General features: G+C 37.1%; 1 protein-coding gene and 3 pseudogenes across 1 annotated transcript in view; all 4 read left to right on the forward strand.

Annotated features, from left to right (window-relative positions):
- The window catches only part of LOC122403987 (sodium- and chloride-dependent glycine transporter 1-like), a 32,630-nt gene extending 13,468 nt beyond the window's left edge, over positions 1 to 19,162 (forward strand). The window contains exons 6-10 of the mRNA XM_043407836.1: positions 3,917 to 4,097; positions 5,964 to 6,201; positions 7,109 to 7,447; positions 15,174 to 15,326; positions 19,022 to 19,162. Coding sequence (XP_043263771.1) covers positions 3,917 to 4,097; positions 5,964 to 6,201; positions 7,109 to 7,447; positions 15,174 to 15,326; positions 19,022 to 19,162 — 1,052 coding nt within the window. The remainder of the gene's footprint in view (positions 1 to 3,916; positions 4,098 to 5,963; positions 6,202 to 7,108; positions 7,448 to 15,173; positions 15,327 to 19,021) is intronic.
- LOC122404002 lies at positions 15,976 to 16,095 on the forward strand (annotated as a pseudogene).
- Positions 16,423 to 16,542, forward strand: LOC122404003 (annotated as a pseudogene).
- On the forward strand, positions 16,870 to 16,989 carry LOC122404004 (annotated as a pseudogene).
- Positions 19,163 to 24,990: the final 5,828 nt, after the last annotated feature.

The raw sequence follows: 24,990 nt of genomic DNA on the forward strand, positions 1-24,990 counted from the left end.
TTGTTGTTAATGACATTTGTTCCAGAGATTTCTAAGAATATGTATGTATGTTTTTGTTAACATACTTTTGTAATAAACAAAGTTCTGCAAAGTTTTTGTTCAAATTGACTAGTGTACGAATACTTTTTACACTCACTGTAAATCCTTCTGGTTGGTAGAGTGATACTTAAAATGTACAAAAGAAATAAATATAATATAAATATGATACTATGGGCTGTATAAAATCATAAACTAAATTAAACGATATAAAAGATCATAAACTAAGTGTACCTTGTTCAAATAATCCTTTCGAAAGACTCATAGAGAGAACATAAATTATGGAGTATTCATAGACAAAATATTTTAAGAAACGAGAATATAAAATTAGAATACATTTATTTTATCTGAATTCTGTTCAATCAATTATCATATAGTGTCATTACACATGCCATTAATTTTCAGGTTAATTCCTTTCCTTCTTCTTGATTTAACATGATTTTGTTCGAATCATATATTCTACTAAATTTTCGATTTTCTAATTGAACGAATTACAAGACTTTGGTCATTAATTCGTTGGAGCTTTCCACATAAGTTGAATCGTGCATTAAACAACGAATTGCTGGGAAAAATTAAAAAAAGTATCGAATCAATCCAATAAATTTAACGTTTCCAAATTGTTTTTATTTTTATTCGTTGATCGAAAAAATCGACCGAACGAAATGTAAAATAATATGTTGACGCGTTCGTACGGACTAAATTGGCTGCAATTAATTTGAAATGTTTTAACGGTACACAACAAATTTTTATTTTGTAAACAAATTTTGTATTATTTGTTAATCATTTTTATAAACGAGATCTGTATACGAATGTTTTTTATTCACATTCCTTGATTGTCGCTTTATTGACATTTCGATGATACACGTTATAACAATATATTTTCATGTGATATTAAACCAAAAATAGGAGTTAAAAATTGAAATAAAACTTTCATTGTTTGTCGTATGGTAATCAAGTTTGCGATTACATCGATTTGCGTATTAGCGACTAAATAATGTGTCAGAACATAAATCATTCATAATGTGCTTCAGGCTAATATTATGATCCGTGAACGAAATTCATTGTGAATTGTTATTTATGTCGAAATCCAATTAATTCGAGTTGTAGTCAAGTTTGAAATACGTTACCGTGCAGTTTCGCCACGCAAACGTTTATACACGAACGAAAACCGCTACGTACCCAGTAGTGAATTATTTTCACGTCTTTATAGGTAGGTCCTATCGCGTATCCCGTTAAGAAAGAGCAAATATAATATTGCAAAAGAAAATACCTTTTTTCAGATTAAATCGTGACGCGGAACTAAGTCTATACCTTCACGAACAAGTTAAAAAGTAAATAACAAAACCAGCATAATTTTAAAATATTATAAAACGGCTTTTATCGTAATTTCCTTAAGCTCTCTCTTTCATGGTTCGTTTTCAGCTACCTTTTTCCCCTATACATCCTTCGTAAGGACATTTATATACACGCTCAATAGATACACTTACAATTACTTAAAGTTACTTAGGTCTATCTGGAAAAAATATTATCTTTAAAAGACACAACAAATTTTATAATACTTAAGTTGCAGTTATTGTATTCCAACAGTATTTATAGAATAGAAATTACTATTTAAGGGTAGTTTCTGGTCAAATCAATGGAAAAGTACGTAATTTCTACTAATTTAAAAAAAAAATCATACACGATATGGTCAAAACAATTCTCGAACTTTATTCTACCATATGTGAATAATACAAATAAATTTTATATTCACTTTTGATTAGAAACGCTAATTTAAACTAATTCAAAGGAATTCCTGTCTTTAGAAATCAAATTATGCATTTTTTACGAACAAACTTATTCGGCATAGTTGTCATTCTTAGGCGTTGGACAATGCTGAATATTAAATTTTCCAATAGTTAGATCGGACGAGACAGTGATTTCCCAGTTTCATCGAGATCGTCGACTTTGCGATTTCCTTTCTTTCCACGGGGTCAATTGAAAAATGAAGTTCATCAATAGACGTCCAGTGGAGCGAGTGGTCTGGAAATCAGGATTATCCAAGCGTATCGTCCTATGCTCCGTAGAACCTTTGAGACAGTAGAGAGATCGCTCTCCAATCGAGTGCATTATTGCATCGTACTTCAAGTATGTTTCGAATTCAAGTACCAGGTATAGGTTTCCTCTCATTTATCGGAATTCGATTTTCGAATATCCAAATATTGCTTTTGTTTCTACCAAATTGATAAGTTCAAACGAAAACTATGTATGGTCAGATTTAGAAGGGCGAATGTGATTTTGAAATCTCGAAAAATCTTTCTTCCGCGAAACTCGTTGTTTCCAATTCGACGTTGCTTTTCCAAACAGTGTCCAAACTATTGGGTTGTAATATATGAAGAGTCTTGTCGAAGATTGCTTCGCTAATCCTCTAAAATAAACTTCAGTCAGGAACTTTGGACGACTTAAGGGCCTATGATAGTTTCCAAACATTTAAGAGCGAAAAAGCACGGTCGATCGAAAAATTCTATTTACTTTCCTACTGTATTTATTCACGATATAAAATTAATTAACCGCGAAGATGCCAAAATTAGTGCACGCTGTAATCGAGATACGTGGTTTAAACAAGAAAAAGGACTATACACATGCTACTAGAAATGCATTGGAGTCCTCGCCAATCAGCTTGAGCATTTACCTGGAATGTCCATTCCACAAATCGGAAATCGAAGCCCACCTACACATTCGTAACAGTATGGACAAGGTTCTTTGAAACCGATTTACATTGATGGAAAAGAGATTAAAATGCTTTTTACCTTTTGGTAAGCTTTCTAACATATTAGAATTTAAAACTCTATACAGTAACGTTTCGTTAAAAATTCGGATTTTTACTTCGGTAACAGCTTTAGATCCATCCCCACCACTCGCTTTGAAGTTTCAGTCATTTGTCCGTTGTTGTTTTAATTTCACTAAAAAGGACACAATCGGTACCATCCCAACTTTAACGTGTTTTTGTACATTGGTAGAGTAAAAGTCTCTGTTGGTTTGTATACAATTTTCGACATTCGATAGTTTTCGATATAGGAACAATTGAAATATTAAAGCTGTTCTTGACCTACGTATAATTTTGATACCTTGTGCACAGAGTTGGACGAATTTTAATCACGAATAACAAAACACAATTTTATACTCATTAGTTTTATTTAGGCAATTTCGTTCGTACATACGTTCGAAAAATAGAATCCACGAACGGATATTATAATTTACAAAATGGATCCAAAGTCTTTATTTGTTATTCGCGAATAAAGTTTGCTTAATTTTGGTCGTGCCCATTAATTCCTGTTATCGAAGTTGCCTTGGCACGAACGTTATAAGCAGATAGTTCGTACAATCGAGGTCACGGGTTCGAATTCCGTTCATCGAATATATTCCTTTGTTTTAAATTTAATAAAATAATATTTTGTTTGAAATTTTATCACTAATACCAACCAGATCGACCATGAGTATCAAGTAATTATTCGGTGATTTGTATTATGTTCTGATGAAAAATATACGAAAATTTCTGTTAAAAATAAAACGTAACGTATTGTTGTACGGTATTCAATAACGACATTTTGAAAGCTATTATCAAAGATATTCTTCTATAATGCATTGAATTTTGAGATAGGAAATTTTTCGTTCTGATTCTTTTACTCGTTAGAAAGGATCTATCACTTTCATTGTTTATTAATTAAGTTACTATACTTCTATCTTGTGGAATGTAAAATGAAAGTTTTTTATATGTTTCGAAAACTGCATGAATTGTTATTAGATTTAAATGACGTTTGTTAACTGTCCTAAAATTTGTCTGAGGCAATGTAAGTACATGTTAATACCATTAACCAATTAAACAATTTCGTTTGTTCAGGTGTCACGCTGGTTGGCGCCGGTAAAGGTTCTGCTTGGTTCATCAAGCCCAATTGGTCAACGTTGGGAGACGCCAAGGTCTGGGCGGATGCTGCCTCCCAAGTTTTCTATTCACTCGGAATCGGTTGCGGATCTCTAATCACTCTCTCGAGTTACAGCAACTTCAGCAACAATTGTCACAGGCGAGTACGGAAGCGTAAAAAAGTTGAGGCGCGATTAAAGCGTAATAGAAAACTCACATTGTCGAGTGCTCGGTTAAACAACTACGAAAAACAGTGAAAATTAGATGTTTACGATCTGGGAGAACGCTGGTCTAATTTTATATTCCATCAAACGTATTCGCGAACTCAATTTCTTTTTCGTAGCGCGTTAAACGATCAAACGATAAAAATACGATCCAGGGCGGCTGTATACAATTTTCTTGGTTTGGGGTCGCGAGGTTTGGACGATGCTAAGGGCATTAATATCCAGGAGCACTGGCGGTCGCGTTGCAAACGAAAATACATCCGCAGGTCGGAATTCCGGGGAACGAATTAACCAGACAGAGTTTCTAATGATGTAATTCCCTGCATAATGCTTAAACTACAGCGTCTGGACTCGCCAAGGTATTTTCGACAGTAAACGCATACACGCGACACACATTCGCAAAGCGTCTGTCAGATGTTTCATTTTGCACGATGCCAGTCATAAGGCAAACCGTCCCGGGCAACAGTTACGTTTTAGTGCAACGATACACCGGGCCAGGAGCGTTCACGTCCTCGAAATATTGCTCAAAGTCATAATTAGCATTATTATCCGAGGCTGAAGTTTCCCCGCGGCGATACAATTCGCTGCACGTTGCATCGCGTATAAATTACATATATATCAGTGCGCGTAGCGCAAGTCGAATGAGCAAGTGCCTGGTAGCATAATTCGTCGCGCCGGCTGGCCAAGTTTTACTGGCGGCTATTAATTGTTCTTCCTCGTCATCCAACTGTGTTGCGCTGACCTTATCGCGTGGACGCGCTTTATACAATTCCAGATGCTTCCCACGGAGACGAGGATCAAGGAATACTACTGCGAGCTGGTGAATTGGCGAGTCGAAGGAACGCAGATTTCATTGGCTATGGTAGAATCGTCAATTTACCAGCTTGTAACAATACACGCCGCACCCATCAAACACCCATGATTTCGTTAATATTTATTGAAATTCAATGAGAAAAAACGCATTTTAAAGTTTGAACTTTCTACTATTGGATACTTTACACCAATTTTATCGAAACGGTTGTCCAGGAGATAAAATTCAGCCTTAAGAATGGGTGTGTCAAATTGTACAAATTTCTTGATATTTATCAAACACATATAGGTGTAAACAATATAATGGTGTACCATCACTATTTACGTAAAGTCACTGTAATGAAGTGCTTCTACCTTCAACTTCGTTAGTTGCTTAATGACCATCTCTTCCACTTATCGATGCAATACAACGAACGGAGCTTTTGATCGGTAATCGGGATTCTATTATATTTTACAATCCTCGCCCAGACTTAACAACCAAGGCAGCCGGAAGCACACATGCTTGGATTTGATTTAACTATTGACGTCGCGCGACAATACGATTGAAGGATTTCCAACGTACGGATTTATGTAGGCGAACATTAGTTCGAGAACTGTACAATAGAGAGCATCGTTTATTGGAAGAGAATGGAATTGAAACTTCCTGTAATGACCGAGACTTATGAAATAATCAGCATTTTTTTTAATAAATACTGTTAAAATTTTCTAAATATTGTTTAATTTCCAAATTATAAATACTGTTTAATTTTCATCGGATAGAAAACAAAACGCCCTCGAAAACGAATTTTGTGTCAAGTCGATACCGTAGTTAATTCCGGAGAAAACTCCGTAAGAAAAGTCGTATAGCTAAAATGGCGCTAAAGTAACATTGTATGTGAAAAATTCTAAACGAAATTTAAAAAACCAATTGACCCTCGCATATGTATGTATATCCACCGCTATCTAATTTATTCACCATGTACTATCGACGCTTTTCCGTTTATTCTCCTCAGAGATGCGATCTTTGTCACGATCACGAACTTGCTCACCTCGATTTTCGCGGGTTTCGTGATATTCTCAATCCTGGGATTCCTCGCCCACGAGATGCAGATGGAGATCCACGAAGTGGTCCAAAGCGGCGCGGGATTGGCTTTTATCGCGTACCCGGAAGCCGTGGCGCGGATGCTTTGGCCAAACGTCTGGGCGGTCCTCTTCTTTATCATGTTGTTCATCCTTGGCCTTGGTAGCCAAGTAAGTACATTAAACGATACGACGGGCTAGGGTAAAAGTAACGATCGATCGAGGGCGGGTTTCTTGCCGAGATGTTTCCCTTTGGCTTTCGTGGGGATGATTTGAAAATAGGGAACACTTTTGAAATTAAAGGGAAACGCTGCGGCGGGCGAAAAAAAGGAAGAGTCGAAAGTAAGAAAAACGAAGGCAGACATGGGAACCGCGGCGTAGACTTTGAAAGCGAAGGGCATCGTGTTTTCCATGTTGCGTAAACTTTTAAAGTGCGGCCTTGTTCTTTGCGCGGTGTTATTCCGCGCGAGAAAGAGCGCGTAAAAATTGTTCGTCCTACCGAAGCCGGTGGTAAGAAGGCGCCATTCAAGTGCCTCGTAGAGCCGGAACGCCGGTCGCTGTATTCGTCAAAAGAGCTGCGGGCGAAAATGTGCTTGCAAGTAGCCAGACGATCGTTCTCTGTTACTTTTGCATCACCTCCTCGTCTCACCCGCCCCCGGGGTTCGTATATCATGGAAAGAGTTATGGTTTGCCGTCCCAGTGAAATCCACACCTTTCTTTTCGTCCTCGTCTTTCCTACCTTTTTTTTCCTTCGAATGGCAGAGCGCGGAAAGGTAAAGGAGCATGGCAGGAAGAAAGGCGGGGAGAAAGACAGACATGGTTAGATAGAGCCGGGGTAAAGGGAGCGAAAAGAGCCTTTGTTTTCTGCATGCTCCTCTGTCCGCCGTACAGTCAGCACGCTGAAGGGTAATTAAGACGGACTGCGTCAAAACAAAGAAACGGGGGATTTTCTGGCGGGGAAACGGAGGGGAAAGAATGTAAAAAAAAAAGACTGTTGGAAAGGGTAACGAGAAACCCCGGCGGGCGAGCATCGAATCCCGGAGTAACACGGTCGGTCGTTACTTTTTACGATACACAGTTCGCAGGCGTGCAGGCGATAAACACCGCCATATTGGACCTGCGACCAGATTTACGAAAACACGAGAGCTACGTGGTGTTGGGCATATGCGTCACTTGCTGGCTCCTCGCTATACCGATGGTGTTCGACGGCGGTATTTACCTGTTCACGCTGATGGACTGGAACACCGCTTCTTGGGCGATACTATTGATCGGCGTCGCCGAGGTTGGCGTGGCAAGCTGGTGTTACGGCTGCAACAAATTCCTGCGTAACATTGCTGAAATGCAAATGCGGTTCGGCTGTTTACTCCACAACTATTGGTGGTTCAGCTGGGTCGTGCTCGCGCCTATCACTTGTCTGGTAAGTGCATTGCGATCGCAAACACCCAAGCGTCCGTGTCTTAACGCGATCCCGTGTCCGCTTTCGGATCTTTGGCGTACGGGCCGAGAAACTATGCCGAAGTTATTTGCTGATAATTAACCCCCGCAATATCGAGCTTGTTTTACTATTTCCGGACAACAACGGGAAGGCATTTTGAGCAGTGGTAACGAAAGGCTCGCTCGACAGTACCTTATGGTCGTGTCTCTCCGACTGCACTATTCTGGGGACCCTCGTAAATTGTTTCTACGTTCCGATCCACGGGGGACGCGATTCTGTTTACAGAAATACAGTAAGCAGCAAAGTACTGCACTGTAAAAATACTGTAATGAAGTCCCTGCATCTTTTGGAAGTCGTCCAAAATTATTGTCTTGTCAAGACAAGAGAAGATTGACAAGATACATTACTTCAGAAATTGCAACGACGGCATCAATGATTGTAAAGCTATTACAAAGTAATGTTGCTTTTCAAACAAATGTTAAATTTTTTTTGAAGAGCCAGAAGATTGTAGATAGTACTAAGTATCTTGTCTTTCTCTTGTCTTGTCTTTGTCTTGTTTTTATTTAAAAAAAAGTGTTGTGCGTGTATAAGGGTTGAGGGAGTAGGTTTGTTAACATATTAGCTAAATTATTGAGTATTGTAGTTTTTTGGTAAAAATTCTTTCGCAATTTTATACTTAAAAGATTTTGTTAGGTGTTGTTATAAAATATTTATATATTCTGCTCCCGTAAATGCGCCCCCGTCAAAGTGTACGTTACTTACCGTCGAATAACGAGCAGCAACCCCAAATTAATACAGACCCACTACCGTGCTTGATGGTTGGAATAATCGTGATGAGTTTAAAACATTCACCGTGTTATCTTCGCATGTATTATCTTCTAGCTTGAGAACAATGTTTGAATATTAATTCGTTACTGAACATACAATTTGTTTACAAGTATCACGACATTTTTACATGATCCGATAAACATTCTTACGCATTAATTTTGCCAATATGTGGGAACAGTGAAAAAGTTTACTGAATAGAAGAAATGGTTCTGGGAAATTTAGAAAGCGTTCCTATATTTATCATTCGATGAATAAAGATTTATATTAATGAGCTATATCTGTTTATAACTCTTTTGTATGAGATCACGATAAAAACATGTTGGATTCGTTGATGGAGTTTCAATTGAGAGCCCTCGAACTTGATTGAATTTCAAAGTTGCTACCCTTCAAAACGAGGAGAATTCATTGTACCAGTTCGACGTATTTCCTTAAATAAATGTAGCCAGTTTTCGTTCTAAAGTCATTGAATTATACATTTTATTCATACGGTTACTGTACGCGATAATGGTAATTGAAATCGGGTGTAAAACTTCTTTATAAGTTTTATTCTGTACTTTTGTCAGCGTGTAATTAGCTTCAGAAAAGCGTTAAAGAATCATAAACATGGAGACGACAATGTAGTTCTATTGCAATTTTTTCCTTTTATAATCTTTGTTCAGATGAAAAGTAATCTCCATTAATTTCAGAATTTGCAGTATCATAACAAGGTAAACTGACGTTAAATCACATTCTCGTGTTCAGTTGGATAATGTGTAAATTACGCTTATTTTTGATCCTGATCAAACTAATCCTACCCAGCTAGTTACGTGACCAGTAATGTGACCAGTACGTCACTTTACCAGCCGATGATCGATTACCCCGGCGCTTTCAGTATTAATTCGATTCGTCGTTAAATAATCAAACGAATCTTCCGAATGATTAAACAAAAGCATCCCGCGGATGCAACGTATATATTACCTACATTCTTTTGTCTTCATCGAAATAATCCCACCTCGTCAGTTACGTGACCCAGTATGTCACTTTACTAGTTGATGGTCTATTACCCCAGTGCTTTCAGTATTAATTCGATTCGTCGTTAAATAATCAAACGAATCTTCCGAATGATTAAACAAAACCATTCCGCGGATGCAATGTATATATTACCTACATTCTTTTGTCTTCATCGAAATACCCCAACCTCGTCAGTTACGTGACCCAGTACGTCACTCTACTAGTTGATGGCCCATTAACCTCATTGCTTTCAGTATTAATTCGGTTCGTCGTTAAATAATCGAATGAAACCTTCGAACGATTTAATAAAACTATCCCGTTAACACGAGTGCTCGGTTTAGTGGCATACTTTTGATAATTGTACAATCTACACTTTTTGTTCATCTCATCGTAATAGATTAAACCACATACTTCGTACTTATTTTATTCATCAAGTCGCTTTAATCGAGTCGCGATGGACGTTTCGACCATTTTCTTCAGTCACCCATAACTCGAAAAACAGGGCATTTTTCAGTTACTTTTCAATTCTCCTATCTCGATCAGTGATCCCGATTGCACCTAGAACAATAAGCAATTTAAAAGTCGAAAATTATATAAAAAAAAAACTGGCAACGTCGGGTTCAAGGGATTAAGCAAAACTTGCTCGCGGACATAAGCGTTCATTCGTTGATTGTGTACCACCATCTTCCCGACGCTCGCCTTACGGTTAAGACGTTAATCCTGCCTCCATCCGGTTGCGTTCTCACTGACGGTATTACCGCGGATTTGCTTTCCGGTCCACAAGTATTTAGCGCGACGGTCGTACTCCATTATTGATTTTCCGTTTGTTTTACACTTTTTTCCGCGGCTCTCTGTCGCTTTTCTTTTTTTCTTTTTTTTTTCCTCCCTACCTCCCTCCTCCCTCTCTGCATCTCGTTTAGCAAATGACCTCGCAGTCGGCGCAGGCCCTTCTCGCGCGTGTAGGCGCGTCGCGTACCCGCGAGGCTATTGAAAAAAATCGTACCCCAAATAATTATGATTCATCGTGCGCGGGCCTCCGCCCCTCGACGGACGCAAATTCGCGAGAATCTGGATCACCAAACATCCACGGTGCCGCGATGAAGCACCGAAGTAATGATTACTCGCGGCGCTCTCGGCGATTTTCGTCATTACGTCGAGCATCGGTCGGAAAAGATTTCGAACCGTCGTTATTCAGCTCCCATCGTAACACGCCCATCGACGTCCCATCCACTCGATCTTCGACCCTACGCTGGAGAGTCCTGAGTGCCAGACTTGGGTCAGCCGAAACGATCGATCATTTTATCGAGGGCGATCGTTTTTGACCGCTGGTCAGTTCGACGCGTCGCTCGTCTTCTTCGACCAACCCTTTCGATTCGGTCTGCATTAATTTCTGCTCTCGTGTACAGGTTTGGTATATGATATTTATTTTTGATTAAGGGGAGATAGCCTTTAATAGAGGCGGAAAAAACAAATTTAGAATTAAAGTAAGAATGTAGATGTTGGCGCAGATTTACGAAAAGAAAGTAGGGAGTTAGTGGAAAAAGAGATTGGAAGTAATAAATAATAGGTTTAAACAATCGTTGTATGCATAGTTCGATAGCAAAAAATGTTGATTCTACAGTTCAGAATATTCTTATAGATATTAATATCAAAACAGTTATTTTTCCCCACGTTTTATGTTACAATTATGTTTCCACATCGTTCGTATAATTGAATATTTACGTAACGATAAATTATACTAATCTTGTTCGCTGCGTTTCCCGATTAATCAATGGTCATAATGATAATCTGGTTAAAATCGTCATAACGATAATGAAGATTTAGTACTCGTCGCGACGAACGTTAGTATTTACCAGCGCGGGCTGGCTTAAACGGTCAGATTTTATTTCTGTCGGGCTGAGGATGTCATAAAGAATGCATAATGTTCGCTCGCGCGTTTTTTCACTTCTTGGTAATGCAACTTACATTTCACCAAGAACATCATGGAAATAACAGTGTCGTCCCTTTTGTTTGTTCTCTGCGTTAAAAACCTTTTGCCAACGACACTTCCCTTCTAAAAAAGAATCGCGACGTTTTTAAATGCCTCCATTTGCAGAAACTGTACCGTGGCAAATAATTAATCGTAATTCGGCGCAGTGAAAATGGAAGTTACCGGGGAATATTGAAAAGCTGCGATTACGGAGTACTTATATAAATCGACGAGAAAGAATAATTGTCGGCGTCCGCACTGTCGTTTTCATTTTCCATCGCGACTGTGAAAGTAAGGTTACGTCACGTGCGTATCCATTGTGCACGTCCGTGCTCGGAATGACACTAGCTCGAGGGGATGATCGCTTTAATGAGGTACAACTACTCATCCTTCTCTTTACGTTGTTTCTCCGTTCTTCTGCGATGGTGTTTCGCTTAACTTTATTACACGAAATATTATTTTCTGCTCTCAGAATTTAAAAACAATGTTTCCCTATATTTTCGCGATTTGGCGAGGGTGTCGCACCGTAGAAATATTTTCATTTTCAGTGGAGGCTTTGGTAAGACTTTAACGAGTTCAACGACCTACCGTTGAAACTATCGTGGAAAACATACTCCGAGGCCTCCATTTTTTTACAATTTTTATTTTCTTATACAAGATGCAGCAAAAGTTAATTAATTTAATAATAATCATATATAGGCGTTCTGAAATTCAATTTCTATAATGGAGCTTTTGTTTCACACAAAACACTCGTTATAAAGTTTTTCATGTATGCAGTTAACCTTACTTCCCGAATTTATAAATTATATTTTATCGTGCTTTTACATGTCTCTAACACAGCTATCTGTTCTCGATTATTTTGCTTTTCTTTTTAGTGTAATATTATTTTATGTTTTCTTATCCGATATAATATCACGTCTTCCAATCGGATGCCGAATTTTGCGCATTGTTCGTAAATTTCCGCTGTATAAAGTCATCTTGAGACTATTGGGAATCAATAATTCTCAGTTGCGAACCGAGTGGTCTGTTTAAAAGGAAGTAATTTTTCAACATAAATTGATTCGTTTCGCTTACCGTTCGCGAAAAATGAAATAAAAACGAGGGTTGAACGTACCAAGTAACCTCTATTCTCAAAGTTTTATAATTTTTTAAAGCGTCAGGTTTAAATTAGACTCTTTCCTAGCGAAAGATCCAAATATTGATTTGCATTCTTCCAATCAGAATATTCAAATTACCGCCTAACCTACCAAGCGATCCGATAGTTTCGAGTAGCTACACAATTTACACCACAAAAGCGTACAGGGGTTTTAAAGAATGATGAAAGTAAAAAGAACGTTCCAATGGTAACTCGAATACATTGCATAATCAATAACTTCGTGCACACGTTTCTCGTTTAATTTACATTTGAATTGACTTTTGCACGAAGAGGACCCAAATCTCATGGTCGAAAACATTTTACGATACGTGCAGTGTGTCCAATTATATTTTGTAATATGTATTACAGAGTTCAGGCATCGTGAAAGTCATTCATGGACGACTTTTACTAGTATTAGAAAATTGGGCTTGGGAAGTTATACATCTGGCAAGGCCACAAAGTGCAAACGTCGACCCCTGGGTTTATGATACGTCAATCGCTATTGAGGACAAAACAGTAAGACTCTAGTAGTGCACGTGGTCGACAGAAACGTAGAAAATTCATGACAATGTGGTAACTTCTAGGGCCTTCACCCGTTTCTATATTTGTCATATGTACCTACATATTCTCGGCAGATGTTACTTAAAAATAGCATCTCTTATGTACACTCAAATTTGTACAGTTTTTCAATATAACGTTGTAGTATTTCCAGTATCTCTAATTCTAAAATTAAAATATTTCGAGAAGTTTCCAAACTCCTATTCCGTTCTATTTTAACAATCGCGAATTGTATCAAAATAACCACGCTGCTCGGTGAATTATTTGTTGTTATATCGATTATTCTGGGGATATTTTAATATTGTTTGATTTTATAAAAAATGTTGAAAAATAGAAACGATGCATTTGTGTGAAACTATTTAGGATAATTTATAAATGTACCAAAAGATCAAAGTTAAGTAAAAAAAAATAATGATTTAGTGCAAACATTGACGGATGGCCATCATGCTGATACACGAATCCGCCGTGTAATAGTTAGAACAGTAGGTGGATAGTTGCATACGAGCAGCAGATGCATTGTCGTCATAAGCTCCTAATACAAACAGCATATTAGTATACTCCCGGTTGCCATACTTTGCTATCAACGATAACTTGACATAAACTCATAGTTACAAGGTCTTAAGATCCACGGAAAGCAGATAACACCGTACTATCATCATTCATGTTTACAAATACCAAGACAAGTAGACACTGTAGTCGATTCGTAATCTAGTGCACGCGTAATCTAAACATTTTTAAAATCGATTTTATTCTCTATTTTCAAATTACTTTTCCTTTCGATTCTTCTGATTCTGTCAAACACAACAGTTTTCTTAAAATGATTCGGGAGTATATATTTTTAGAACTACCGTGTACTTTTGTGTTAATAAATTAATGGAATTTTATAAGACATCTATCAACGACGGTGCAACGTTTCGGACCAGTGTCCTAAATTCTTTTCGTTCAATAACATTTTTAAAATGTCCTAGTTTTTCCGTAATCAGACCGGAATGCCTCTTTAAAATAACCGAACGAATCAATAGCATAATTTCTGTCCCGTACACGAATCAAGTTGATGCCGGAAAAAGAATGGGCCTCGCTCGATCACGTTCTGCTTTTTGCCGACCGGTCGGATAAAAAACGAAAACTACACGATCGAGCTTTGTTTCGTGGCCAATCGAGCGCGATCTCCGGTTGAGTTATCGTCGTTTCTCGATAAGAGTGCGCGCGTGATGGGGTCATCGATCATCTAATTTTCATAAGCAATTACGCTAGCGAATCGAACGATTCGTTTCAAAGGAAGTCTTCGTTAAATTTAAATCACCCCTATTTTGAAAAGATTTTTCTCTACACCGAAATTAGAGTTCAGATATGTCGGAGAAAAGTGAATTTAAAATTTTATTTGTACATTTGTTTTTATTTAAACAATTCGCCAAATAAAAAATAAAGTATAGAATATAAAGGAAAGTAAGAAAAATGTTAATGTAGATACTTTGACTAATGATGATAAGGAAACTTCATTATTGCTGCGAAGATTATTCTTACAAGGAACAGGCTCCGACGAAACTTTGCAAGTTTTTAAAATGGTAAAAAATAATGAATAAATAATTCTTTTTTCGTTGCGGAAATTAAAGTTTAAGGGAAGTAACATCCCTCGAAAGTTTTAGCCTCCCGATACTTAAGAGGTATTAAATATACAAGAAAATCTTTTAAAGAAATTCTGTATAGTTTTTAATAAAACGTAACATAGTGTACACACTAGTAAGCAATATTAGAAAAATTCATTCCGGCAATTACATAAATTATTACGTGTAAATAAGTATTCTATAACATTTACAGACACGCATAAGTAATTTAGAAAATTCTTAACCGTAATAACGTTCGAACTAATAAATTTAATTCTGCTTAAAAAAAAAGGTATAATTGCATTTTCCAGGTGGTTCGATGTATAAAAATATTTTTAAATTATGTTTAGAAGGTCCCGTATCTGACCACAGAGTTTTATCCGTAAATGTTTCGGTTGATTCTATCTGGTAAAAAGTATTTCTCGATAGAAGGAGCAAACATTTTCATTTCGTCCCGAACCTGAGCTTTTGAGTTATAAACAGCCTTCGGGGAAAACAGGGCGGTGTTTATTTCGATTAAAAATATTAAATTCTTAATTGGCCGGTGTACCACAAGATCACTGCTCCCGCGAGGTGTTTCGCTCCGAAGAAATAACAGTTTCTCTCCTTTTTTTTCGTCCGCAGGGGGTGTTCGTGTATCAAATATGTACGTATCAGTTGGGTTATTATGGCACGTACATATTCCCTGACTGGGCGAACGCGATTGGAATACTGATCGGGCTGTCGACTCTCGCCCCGATGCCATTCTTTTTCATCCGACGGCTGTGGAAAGGACCGGTAAGTTTGTCACAGAGGTAATAACGACACCACTAAATCTCGTGAATTTCGATCGTTACGTAGAATAAGAGCATTAATTTGACGAACGTCAAATCACGAAGTTCATGGTACGAGTAACGGGACACGAGTTATACAGAGACAGCGGCTGGAATAATGCTCGATAATCTAGAGATTATTATGCAAACCGTGCTCTGTTTTTACGATACATTTTCAGTCGAAACGGGTCGCTTCTTATTCTTCTGAAATTGCTATGATTCCGAATGTAACAGCCTGTTTTAAGGCTCTCTTAACACGTTCGCTGCTATGCCACTCGAATTCGAGTAACACGTACAGTGCAACATGTTTTCGAGTGACCATAAATTGGGTGCAGCACGTAACTGTCGTAACGATTCTGCAGGCATTCCCGATAAATTGTGGAAAAAAGGTTTCGAACAGAAGTTAATCAAACCTTAGACTAGTTTTTTGTTCAAAAATGTGAAAAGAGAGGCAGGAAAATTAGTTTCGTAGCTGAATATATCTATCGTTTTATAGATTATAAATAAATCGTTCAAACTAGCATTAGCGTTACATATGATTTACTTATTATTTTAAATATAATTGAATAATAATATATATGTACATTATATTAATGTGAGCTATCTATTTACTTGTCAACGACCATACCACGTTGGTAAAGACCAGTTCTCGTCCGATCACTGCAGTTAAGCTTCGTTGGGCGCGGTTAGTACTTGGATGGGTGACCGCTTGGGAACACCGCGTGTTGTTGGCAATCTTTTTCTTTTTTTTGCATTTTGGATTTAAGACATTCTTAAAGCACAGTCTCATTATTTTAATTTATAAAATTATTGAAGCTTACTTTCCTTTAAAGCATCTGCAGAAATTTATTTTTGTTCCTTTGACATTAAAATTATCGGAATTGAACGGCTATTGCTTTTTGAATCTCTTCATATTTTCGTTTAACATCCAATGCGGAGAAATATTTTTAATAGAGGCATATGACATATTGTTAGCGTAATATATGATTTATTTATTATTTTAAATAGACTTCAATAAGACATATGTGTACATTATATTAATGTAAGCTATCTATTTATTCGTCAACGACCATACCACGTTGGTAAAGACCAGTTCTCGTCCGATCACTGCAGTTAAGCTTCGTTGGGCGCGGTTAGTACTTGGATGGGTGACCGCTTGGGAACACCGCGTGTTGTTGGCAATCTTTTTCTTTTTTTTGCATTTTGGATTTAAGACATTCTTAAAGCACAGTCTCATTATTTTAATTTATAAAATTATTGAAGCTTACTTTCCTTTAAAGCATCTGCAGAAATTTATTTTTGTTCCTTTGACATTAAAATTATCGGAATTGAACGGCTATTGCTTTTTGAATCTCTTCATATTTTCGTTTAACATCCAATGCGGAGAAATATTTTTAATAGAGGCATATGACATATTGTTAGCGTAATATATGATTTATTTATTATTTTAAATAGACTTCAATAAGACATATGTGTACATTATATTAATGTAAGCTATCTATTTATTCGTCAACGACCATACCACGTTGGTAAAGACCAGTTCTCGTCCGATCACTGCAGTTAAGCTTCGTTGGGCGCGGTTAGTACTTGGATGGGTGACCGCTTGGGAACACCGCGTGTTGTTGGCAATCTTTTTCTTTTTTTTTAGTTTTGGATTCAACAAATTTTTAAAGCAAACTTAATTTAAATTTTCGTGTCAATTAGTATGTAATTAATAACTGAAAAAAGAATTAAATTTAATTCAGTTTCTTCAGGTTGATGATCATATATTAATTCATTTTCGTTGAATATTGACATGTACTCCGTAATTATTTCATATTAACAACCTTCTTTATCGATGCTTAATATTTCTTTAACTTATTACAAATAATGTTTTCACTTATCAAGATTGCTACAAAGTATCGGTGCAGGAACAAAGCAAATTAACGTTACTTTTTGTTAAAGCTAATCGTGCGAATGCAAATTAAACGAACCGGTGCGCCATTGGATATTTTGTGGATTGTTTAATTTTTTAAAACGAATTCTTTGCATGTTGTGCTTACCGAGAGACACTTTACACGCATATGATACTTGGAATTATGACGAATTGCAACTTTTTTAAGAGCCCTGTAGTGTCCAGCGTTGGTTGCCCCTGGGAGGTGTGCACCGTTTTAAAAGTTGCCCGTTTCGCCGTAAAATCTCACGAACTTCGAACGTCTTAATACAAGTTTTTCCACGGTACGTAGGTAATCGTACTTTGAAACGAAAAGTTTCGCCCGCGCTCCATCGTTCAGATCGAACCTATTTCTGCCGTACTTTTGCCCTTTTCCCGCCTCGCCTCTCTTGACCGCTTCCGCTTTGTGTTACCCGATAAATTTACTATTACTCTTATCTCCTTTCCTCCTGTTTTCGACTCCCTGCACAGTTCGAAACTAGTACTTGACGGTTCGCGGAGATATGACCAGCCAAACGAAGAGGAAGCGATCCTCCGCGAAGAAAACGACGCAACCTCTTGCGATTCGATACCTGTGATCTCTTTGGATCCATGTTAAAGTTATCAGCGTCTCTCGTTTTTAAATTTAAACGATACTCTCATACGTTTAAACAATGTCGTTGATGATATCGTACAGAAAGGATATAAATTAATTTCCATTGTCATTGCATTTGCTTCCAATCACTCTTTTATAAAATAGAACAACTTCCAAGAAACACATTGATAGACCAGTATTTTCAACTTTATTTTTGTTTCGAAATTCTTTCCCTCTTGCAACAGTCTGCTCCACAAAAGACAGAAATCGTTCGAAGCAATGGAAACAAAATTAAGATGCGAGTAATATTTTCTGTACTCGGGAAGAATATTAGAAAATATTTCTTTCAATTATCAATATTCTAGATTTGTATAAATTACTTTCCACCAATATATAACGACATATTGGTCGCATAAAACAAACTGGATTAACCAAATGAAAAAGGTAATATGAGGAATGGTTCGTAACGTAAATAAAACGGATTTATCGTGTAAACAATAACATAAATATCCATCGCAGTTGTGAGTTTATAGTCGTCGTGATGGAAACAAGGTAGTATATGTATAAACAAAATATGGCTTTATTGGAAAATTAAAACGTAACGGTTGAATCACTTGCGGGACCTTTTACTTCCTCTCGAGCACAATCCTATGAAAAACATTCTAAAAGGTATTTTCAAAAATTAATAATTCATATATTTTTATTGAGAAAATAACTTTTGTATGTTTCTTTGTATGAAAATCCATTTTACTCCTAATATTCGGGATGACAATGACGTAACAGTATTTTTCAATCACCAATTAACATACGTGAATAGATCCTGAATTCACTGTACATTATAACCGTCAGAATTTAGATCAGTTGCAAAGCACATTTATAGGGCAGACCAGACACTTCATGAATTATTCCACGAACGCGCTCCGTTTAAGGATTCAATCCGTTTAAGCGGTCGAATGATTCCGAAAATCATATTGGCTCTCGCAAACAATTTACGTACCGTATCCCGAACGAAATCCATGGAATCTTTCGTCGAGCTTGACGGTCTGCCAGCATAATCGGAACGTCGGTGCCGGAAAGTCAACCAGAATTGTTTGCACGAACTCGGAATAGGCTGTTGTTCGTAGAATTTCACTTTTGTTTTAATTGTTCGCAGAGGGATTGGAGTTTGTTTCGACCCGCGAAGACGTGGGGACCAGCCGAGAAAAAAGGTACGGATAACGACACCCCATCCACGGTGTCCGTCAGGATGGCGGAAACGTCTGGGGACCAAACGAGCACAGTGAACGTTTCATAATTTAATAAAATTACTTTTCTTTTTTTTACGCATCTCTGGCCACATTTTTTCTCCGTAGAACCTTCGAGACTAAACAAGCATCTATTCCTGTCATTCTGGAAAAAATTTTCAATCGTTTCACCATTCCCCATTTCACGAAGAGAAATTCAATCTTCGTAGAAGTTTTAAGTTATTCCTTTCCATTTATTTTACTTCCTTTTAATGACGCTCGTAATCGCACGAATGTCCGAGGTAATTTATTTCGGAATGCAACATATCGGAGAAAAAAGAATTTCGAGAGTTTTTAAATCTCGAGAAACAAAAAATGTCGAAGAAACGACAACCACAATTCGCCAAGTATGCACACGCGTACCGCATTTTTCACACGGGGGGGCTGGCTCGTGGAACAATTAAGAGTTTCTACGCGCTAAAAGACAGCTTGGAAGTTTTAAGGATGCAGCGTGCACCGTACCGAAACGAAAAGCTACAATGCACCGGTAACAGCTCGACTTATTCCATATTTTCCAATGCACGCGCTGAAAACTGCGAGCGTCTTTTTCGTTCTAACTTTTAAATTAACGGGCATAAACAACGTTCGCGTGGTTGCATTTTATATTGTGCTAGCGGTAAGTTTTATGTGGTAATGCATACAGAGTATTCACAAATTCATGGTACAAATTTCGCGCGTGGAAATCCAGAACTTAAAAACCCCAGCCGTTTTTCAAATATGAAATAAAAATTCTTCTTTCGCGGTAAAAGGTGTTCCACCAGGTATCCAAAACAGGTCAAAATCTACAGACTTCTCGCATCAATATAAATTGAAATGTTGGGATATTTAAATAATTTGTTTTGTTTAATTCAACGTAAGAAAAAAAAACAAACAAATTGTTGGATCAACTCGGCACATACGTGAATATAAATTTTAATTGTATTTTAATTCTCAGAATAATTGGTGTTTCCATGTTTCTTTTATTTAGAATCACTATTATTTCAAACCGTCTTTTCTCCTGTAAATTAGGGGAACTAGGGAAACCTTATTGTTTTCTTACAAGTTATAAATTACTCAGAAGGGCAAATTTACTTCTACGATTCAGGGTTTCATTAGAAGCTCTGTTTGTGTCACTCTGAATAAGAAAACTTACGCCGAGAGAGATTGTATTGGAATTGTAGCAAGGCGCACAATGCAAATTGAAATACAACACGGAACGAGAATTCGCAAAGACGCGTTTGTACGGGTTTGCAGACATTTCTAGTAAAACAGAAACTCGAATTATTAAGACGGATAATCTGTAAAAGTTACCCACATAAATATCAATAAAAAAAATAACACTAAAAAACAACATAAGCACGATTTAACCCATTAAAAATTATTCTCTATAACAAATATAATCGATGGGTCAACGTACGGGGCGATTGAATGTCTTTCAAAATTGTTCACAACATTTAATTCAGACCAAACTCCATAGGCGCTTGAATATACCAAATCGACTTGGAGAAGATAATAAATTATGGGCGAAATTCAAATTTTAATTACGCATTATACGGTTCCCTTTGAACTAATATATTAGCTCGGACCAATTTTCGCTAAAATCAATATTTAAAGAGTTATCGAGTTGCTATCGCTTCTATGGCGTAATCTATGCTACGAGCATCGATGGTGAAAATTAATGCGTCTAAAAGTTGCTCGTTAAATCGTTCGGTTTAATATAAACATTACGGTCGATGCGTTATATTTACGCTTCAAATTCGAGCGTGTGCTCGTGTATGGTTTAAAAAATGCCTGCGTCGAAGGCGTAGATCGTTAAATTTTTGTTACTCGAACACGTGTAAAGTCAACGTCCGACGGGAGACATCTTTGAAGCAATCTAACGCGCGTTAGAAAGTTAAGTCGATTTAGCGCGCGAAATTGCTGGCAACGGTATTGTCAGGAGAAGCGTAGATTGCCTTCTTGTGTCCTTGTTCCATTCTCCATAGCGTTGCATCGTGTCCAAAACGCTGTGCTGAGTTCGTCCGACCGTTTTCGCGTTAAAAGACGACTGCTGGTTGCAACAAGTAGCTCAAAATGAACTCGCGACTGTTAGAACTGTCCAGTCTAAATGGAACCTTTGGTCGTGCACGGAATGTCCTCGTTAAAGGTTTCTCACGGTTTGTCGAAATTTATATTAAAAATCTTTTATTATAGACTGGACCTGCAAGTCGCTTTACAATTCAAAAACCGACGAAACTTTGTGCATTTATTTGTTACTTGGTAAAGTACAGAAAATGAAATTTTGTTTGGTGCAGATATAAAAGTTAAGCAATTTTTCGGTCAAATCGGATTAATTTTTCTTTGAATTTAAATTATCTATAGTTTCAAAATCATGTAACGTCTACACCGGAAGTTCTACGCTTAGCCATCGGTCATTCGCGCTCTGTCATTCTGCAAGAGCATATTAAAATCGGAGGGGTACATATTAGGTCCTTCCGTCGCTAGGGGAACTCGTTCAGCGACACTCGCGACATGAATCTGGACGGTGTGCGCGTGCGTATTCCTGTAAAAATTACTAATGTCGCGCGGTCCCTGTTCCATGTTTCTACCTAATTAATGCGATGGAACATCTCCAGTACGAGGAATCCTGTGTCCCCGACGCCGCTGCAATATCGTGTGGCCGTCTCGGCCGCGTGTACCCCGTCTTATGGGGGAATGTAGAGGCGACAGAGTGCGGCTTGCACTTCACACTAATGAGAATTTCAGCCGGTTCCTGGTCTCCCTGCAATTCGCTGCTACGCGTGCGTATATGCATAGATGGGTCGTCGAAGATCTTCGACAATACGAATTCTCAAAATTGCTGCTCGTGTTCGAAATACTCATTTACCCTGTATTTCTAGAAATCTGATCCGCGGTATTCCTGTATTAACCCGATTTACTTTGCTCATGGGTTGAATTGCTCTTTGTTCGATTAAAAAATAAATACCGCTCGCCTCTAATTGTCTGCGTTAGTAGTAGAAATGCAAACTATTAACAATATAAAATGGTCCACGATAAGGCTCAGGCAACGCACAGATCGAATAAACAATTATTGGAAAGCATAATATTACAGTGAAGTTCCGAATGTGCCTAAATTTTTCGGCTGAAAAAAAAATTTCAAATCGTTCTGAAAAAAATATTTTTGGTTGCAGGGGTCAATTACAATCGTTTTTGGTGAACAGACATACCCTCGAATTTCTACGTGTTTTCGAGAGAAAAATTCCTTACCGAATATCTAATGTCAGGTCAGAAATGATTCCCCCACGCGTATCTTTAAAATATCATAACTCCTGATCGGTTTGGGCGATTTTAAAGTTTCAGAATGCAAACAACGCGTATTTTGGTGAAGAATTTGTAGAGATTCCAAAAATATTGGAAAAAGTTGTTCCTCAACCCTGTAAAATGAGAAAAATCCCATAAACATGATCCAATTTTCAAACGTCTATAACTTTTACAATTGTGGACGGATCTCATTGAAATTTAGTAGAGAAGTAGAGTTCATAGATACCTAAAAAAAAGTATTAAACAACATTTCCGTACAGCATCAAGCAAATTGATTAAAATTGAAGAACTAGTTTTTAAGAAAAATCGAGGCGGTAGGTGTCTAAATTTTTCTTCGAAAAAGAAAATTTCAAATCATTTTGGAAAAATTATTTTCGGTTGCAGGGGTCAATGACAATATTTTTTGGTGAATATATATATCCTCGAAATCCTACGCACTTTCGAGAAAAAAATTCTTTACCGAAAATATAATGTATTCCTCGTTTTTATCACTTCATATGTAGGGTATAGTTTAACTATCCGGCATATTTGATTTTCCAACATTGCTCCAGTTTCGAGTATGTCGGATAATCAGAATTTTACTGTATTTCAAAAATAATAGACGAAATATTAAAATAGTTAAGGCGAAGAAATCATGTCAATGTTAAAAGTATGCTATTGAAACTACGAAGAAAAATTCTTACAGTAAGAAAAAAATTTTAACAAAGAAATATTACTATTAGCACAGGTCAAAAGTAATTAATGAATCAAAGTAGTTAAGTAATAAAAGTTCAGAGATCTCTATAATTGCAATTTATGGAACTTTCTACATGTGAGTCCAATGTGTGGTTTAATTAGGAAAATGAATTCATTCCTACTGCGATTCATCCACACGGTTACTATGCAGGAAGTGAGGAGAGTCGATGGACGGACGTGGATAGACGGTACAGGGTTAGGAAAGGTATTATTGAATATGCTACGAAAACATTAAATGATTCAATAACGCGTACAATTTAAAATGATTACTTAATATGTTTTCGGATTTCTTGTATACAATTTTCTAAAAATGATTTCGAAAATACATAGTTCTTTTACCTCTAACTAGACTATTGTACCTCCAGTGCGCCCTTGCCATTGTGTGAATTTTCCCAGGATCTTGTGTAAGCGTGGTTGTCCTGGTAAACACTTGGCGATCATACGAGATCTTTCTGTTTTCTTTCAAGGCCTCGCCTGCGCCTCGGACCCTTTCCAGCTGGGCCCGGCGAGGCACTTCACTTTTACTATCTATTATTCAGTCCGTTTTCACTTTCTTTCGCGTAGCTGTTTTTCGTCTTCGATTTTCCATCTCTCTGTTCCATCTCTTTCCTTTCCCGCGACACTGACAAAAAGAAAATAGAAGAGAGGATCCTCTTAATTGAGAAGTGTCCTTGACCGGACAATTAATTTGACAACGATTTTAGACCGCACAATTAATGAGAACAACGCTGTTACTACACTTAGGAACTATAATTGACGATCTTCATGCTTGTAGAAAAGCTTGACAATGTTAAGTGAAACAAAAATAAGTCAGTTTCGCTCATTCTTTATAAACGCTTGGTTCTCCACGAACAGAGACAGTTTGAAATGTTCGGTTTTAATGTTGTTATTAGCTCGCATCCCCTGTATTTTGGGATACAAATGAAGCATTCAAGGACTCTAGTGTCTCACAAGTCACTTTAGAATCCCAGGGCAATACTTAAAAGGGGAAAGTTCCCTCTGCTAGAACTACGTCGCTATCCTGGTCGCCCTCAAGACATCTATCTTCACTAGGTGGGGACAACGAATCGAAAGAAACTAATGCCGATGTTAAAAACACATCTCCATTTCGCAGCGATGCAACACCAAGAGACGTATAAATATTTATTTAGAACGTTATAAAACTCAATAGAATGCGTCAAGTAATAAAACACAGAATATAGTAGAATATACAGGAGCAACATTGAAACGTTTATCAAGAATACATTCGTTGTTCGGTTAAACATAGTAAGTGGTCAATCACTCAACTACACGAACGCATACATTTCATTTTCCTGGCTTGTACATTCCACATTATTACGGTTCTATTTGTTATAAAATATTTGAACGTCCCTCGTTTACACGTCGCGACGCATGTTAGCCAATTTGACTAATTCAAATAAAATCGATATTTAGATTAAATATTATAAATCTTAATATCGTTTCAAAAATGTTAATCAATTTTAATTGATTTCTTTATTTCTAGAAAACTATAAAACACTTGAAACTTCAATTCGGAAAGAATCGTTTATTTTGTTATCTTTTATTTCACTCGATAATATCAATTTTATTATCTGATCTTTTCCTAAGCCAGTAAACACTATTTCGTTTGTAATTAATAACGTTATCGTATATAATGTCATAAATCATAAAATCATGTTATTTTATTTGTAATTGCGAATTGTTTCTTGGTACTTATAACAGAGTATAAAGTAAAAGCAAAAATCCTTTGAAGCAGATTGTAAAACTGATTAACGACAAATATAAATAAAACAATGTTCGATACGCAACGTAATGTAAAAGATAG

Source organism: Colletes gigas, unplaced genomic scaffold (assembly GCF_013123115.1).
Source record: "Colletes gigas isolate AHSC1104 unplaced genomic scaffold, ASM1312311v1 Colletes_gigas_Sc00088, whole genome shotgun sequence".
Lineage (NCBI taxonomy): Eukaryota > Metazoa > Arthropoda > Insecta > Hymenoptera > Colletidae > Colletes > Colletes gigas.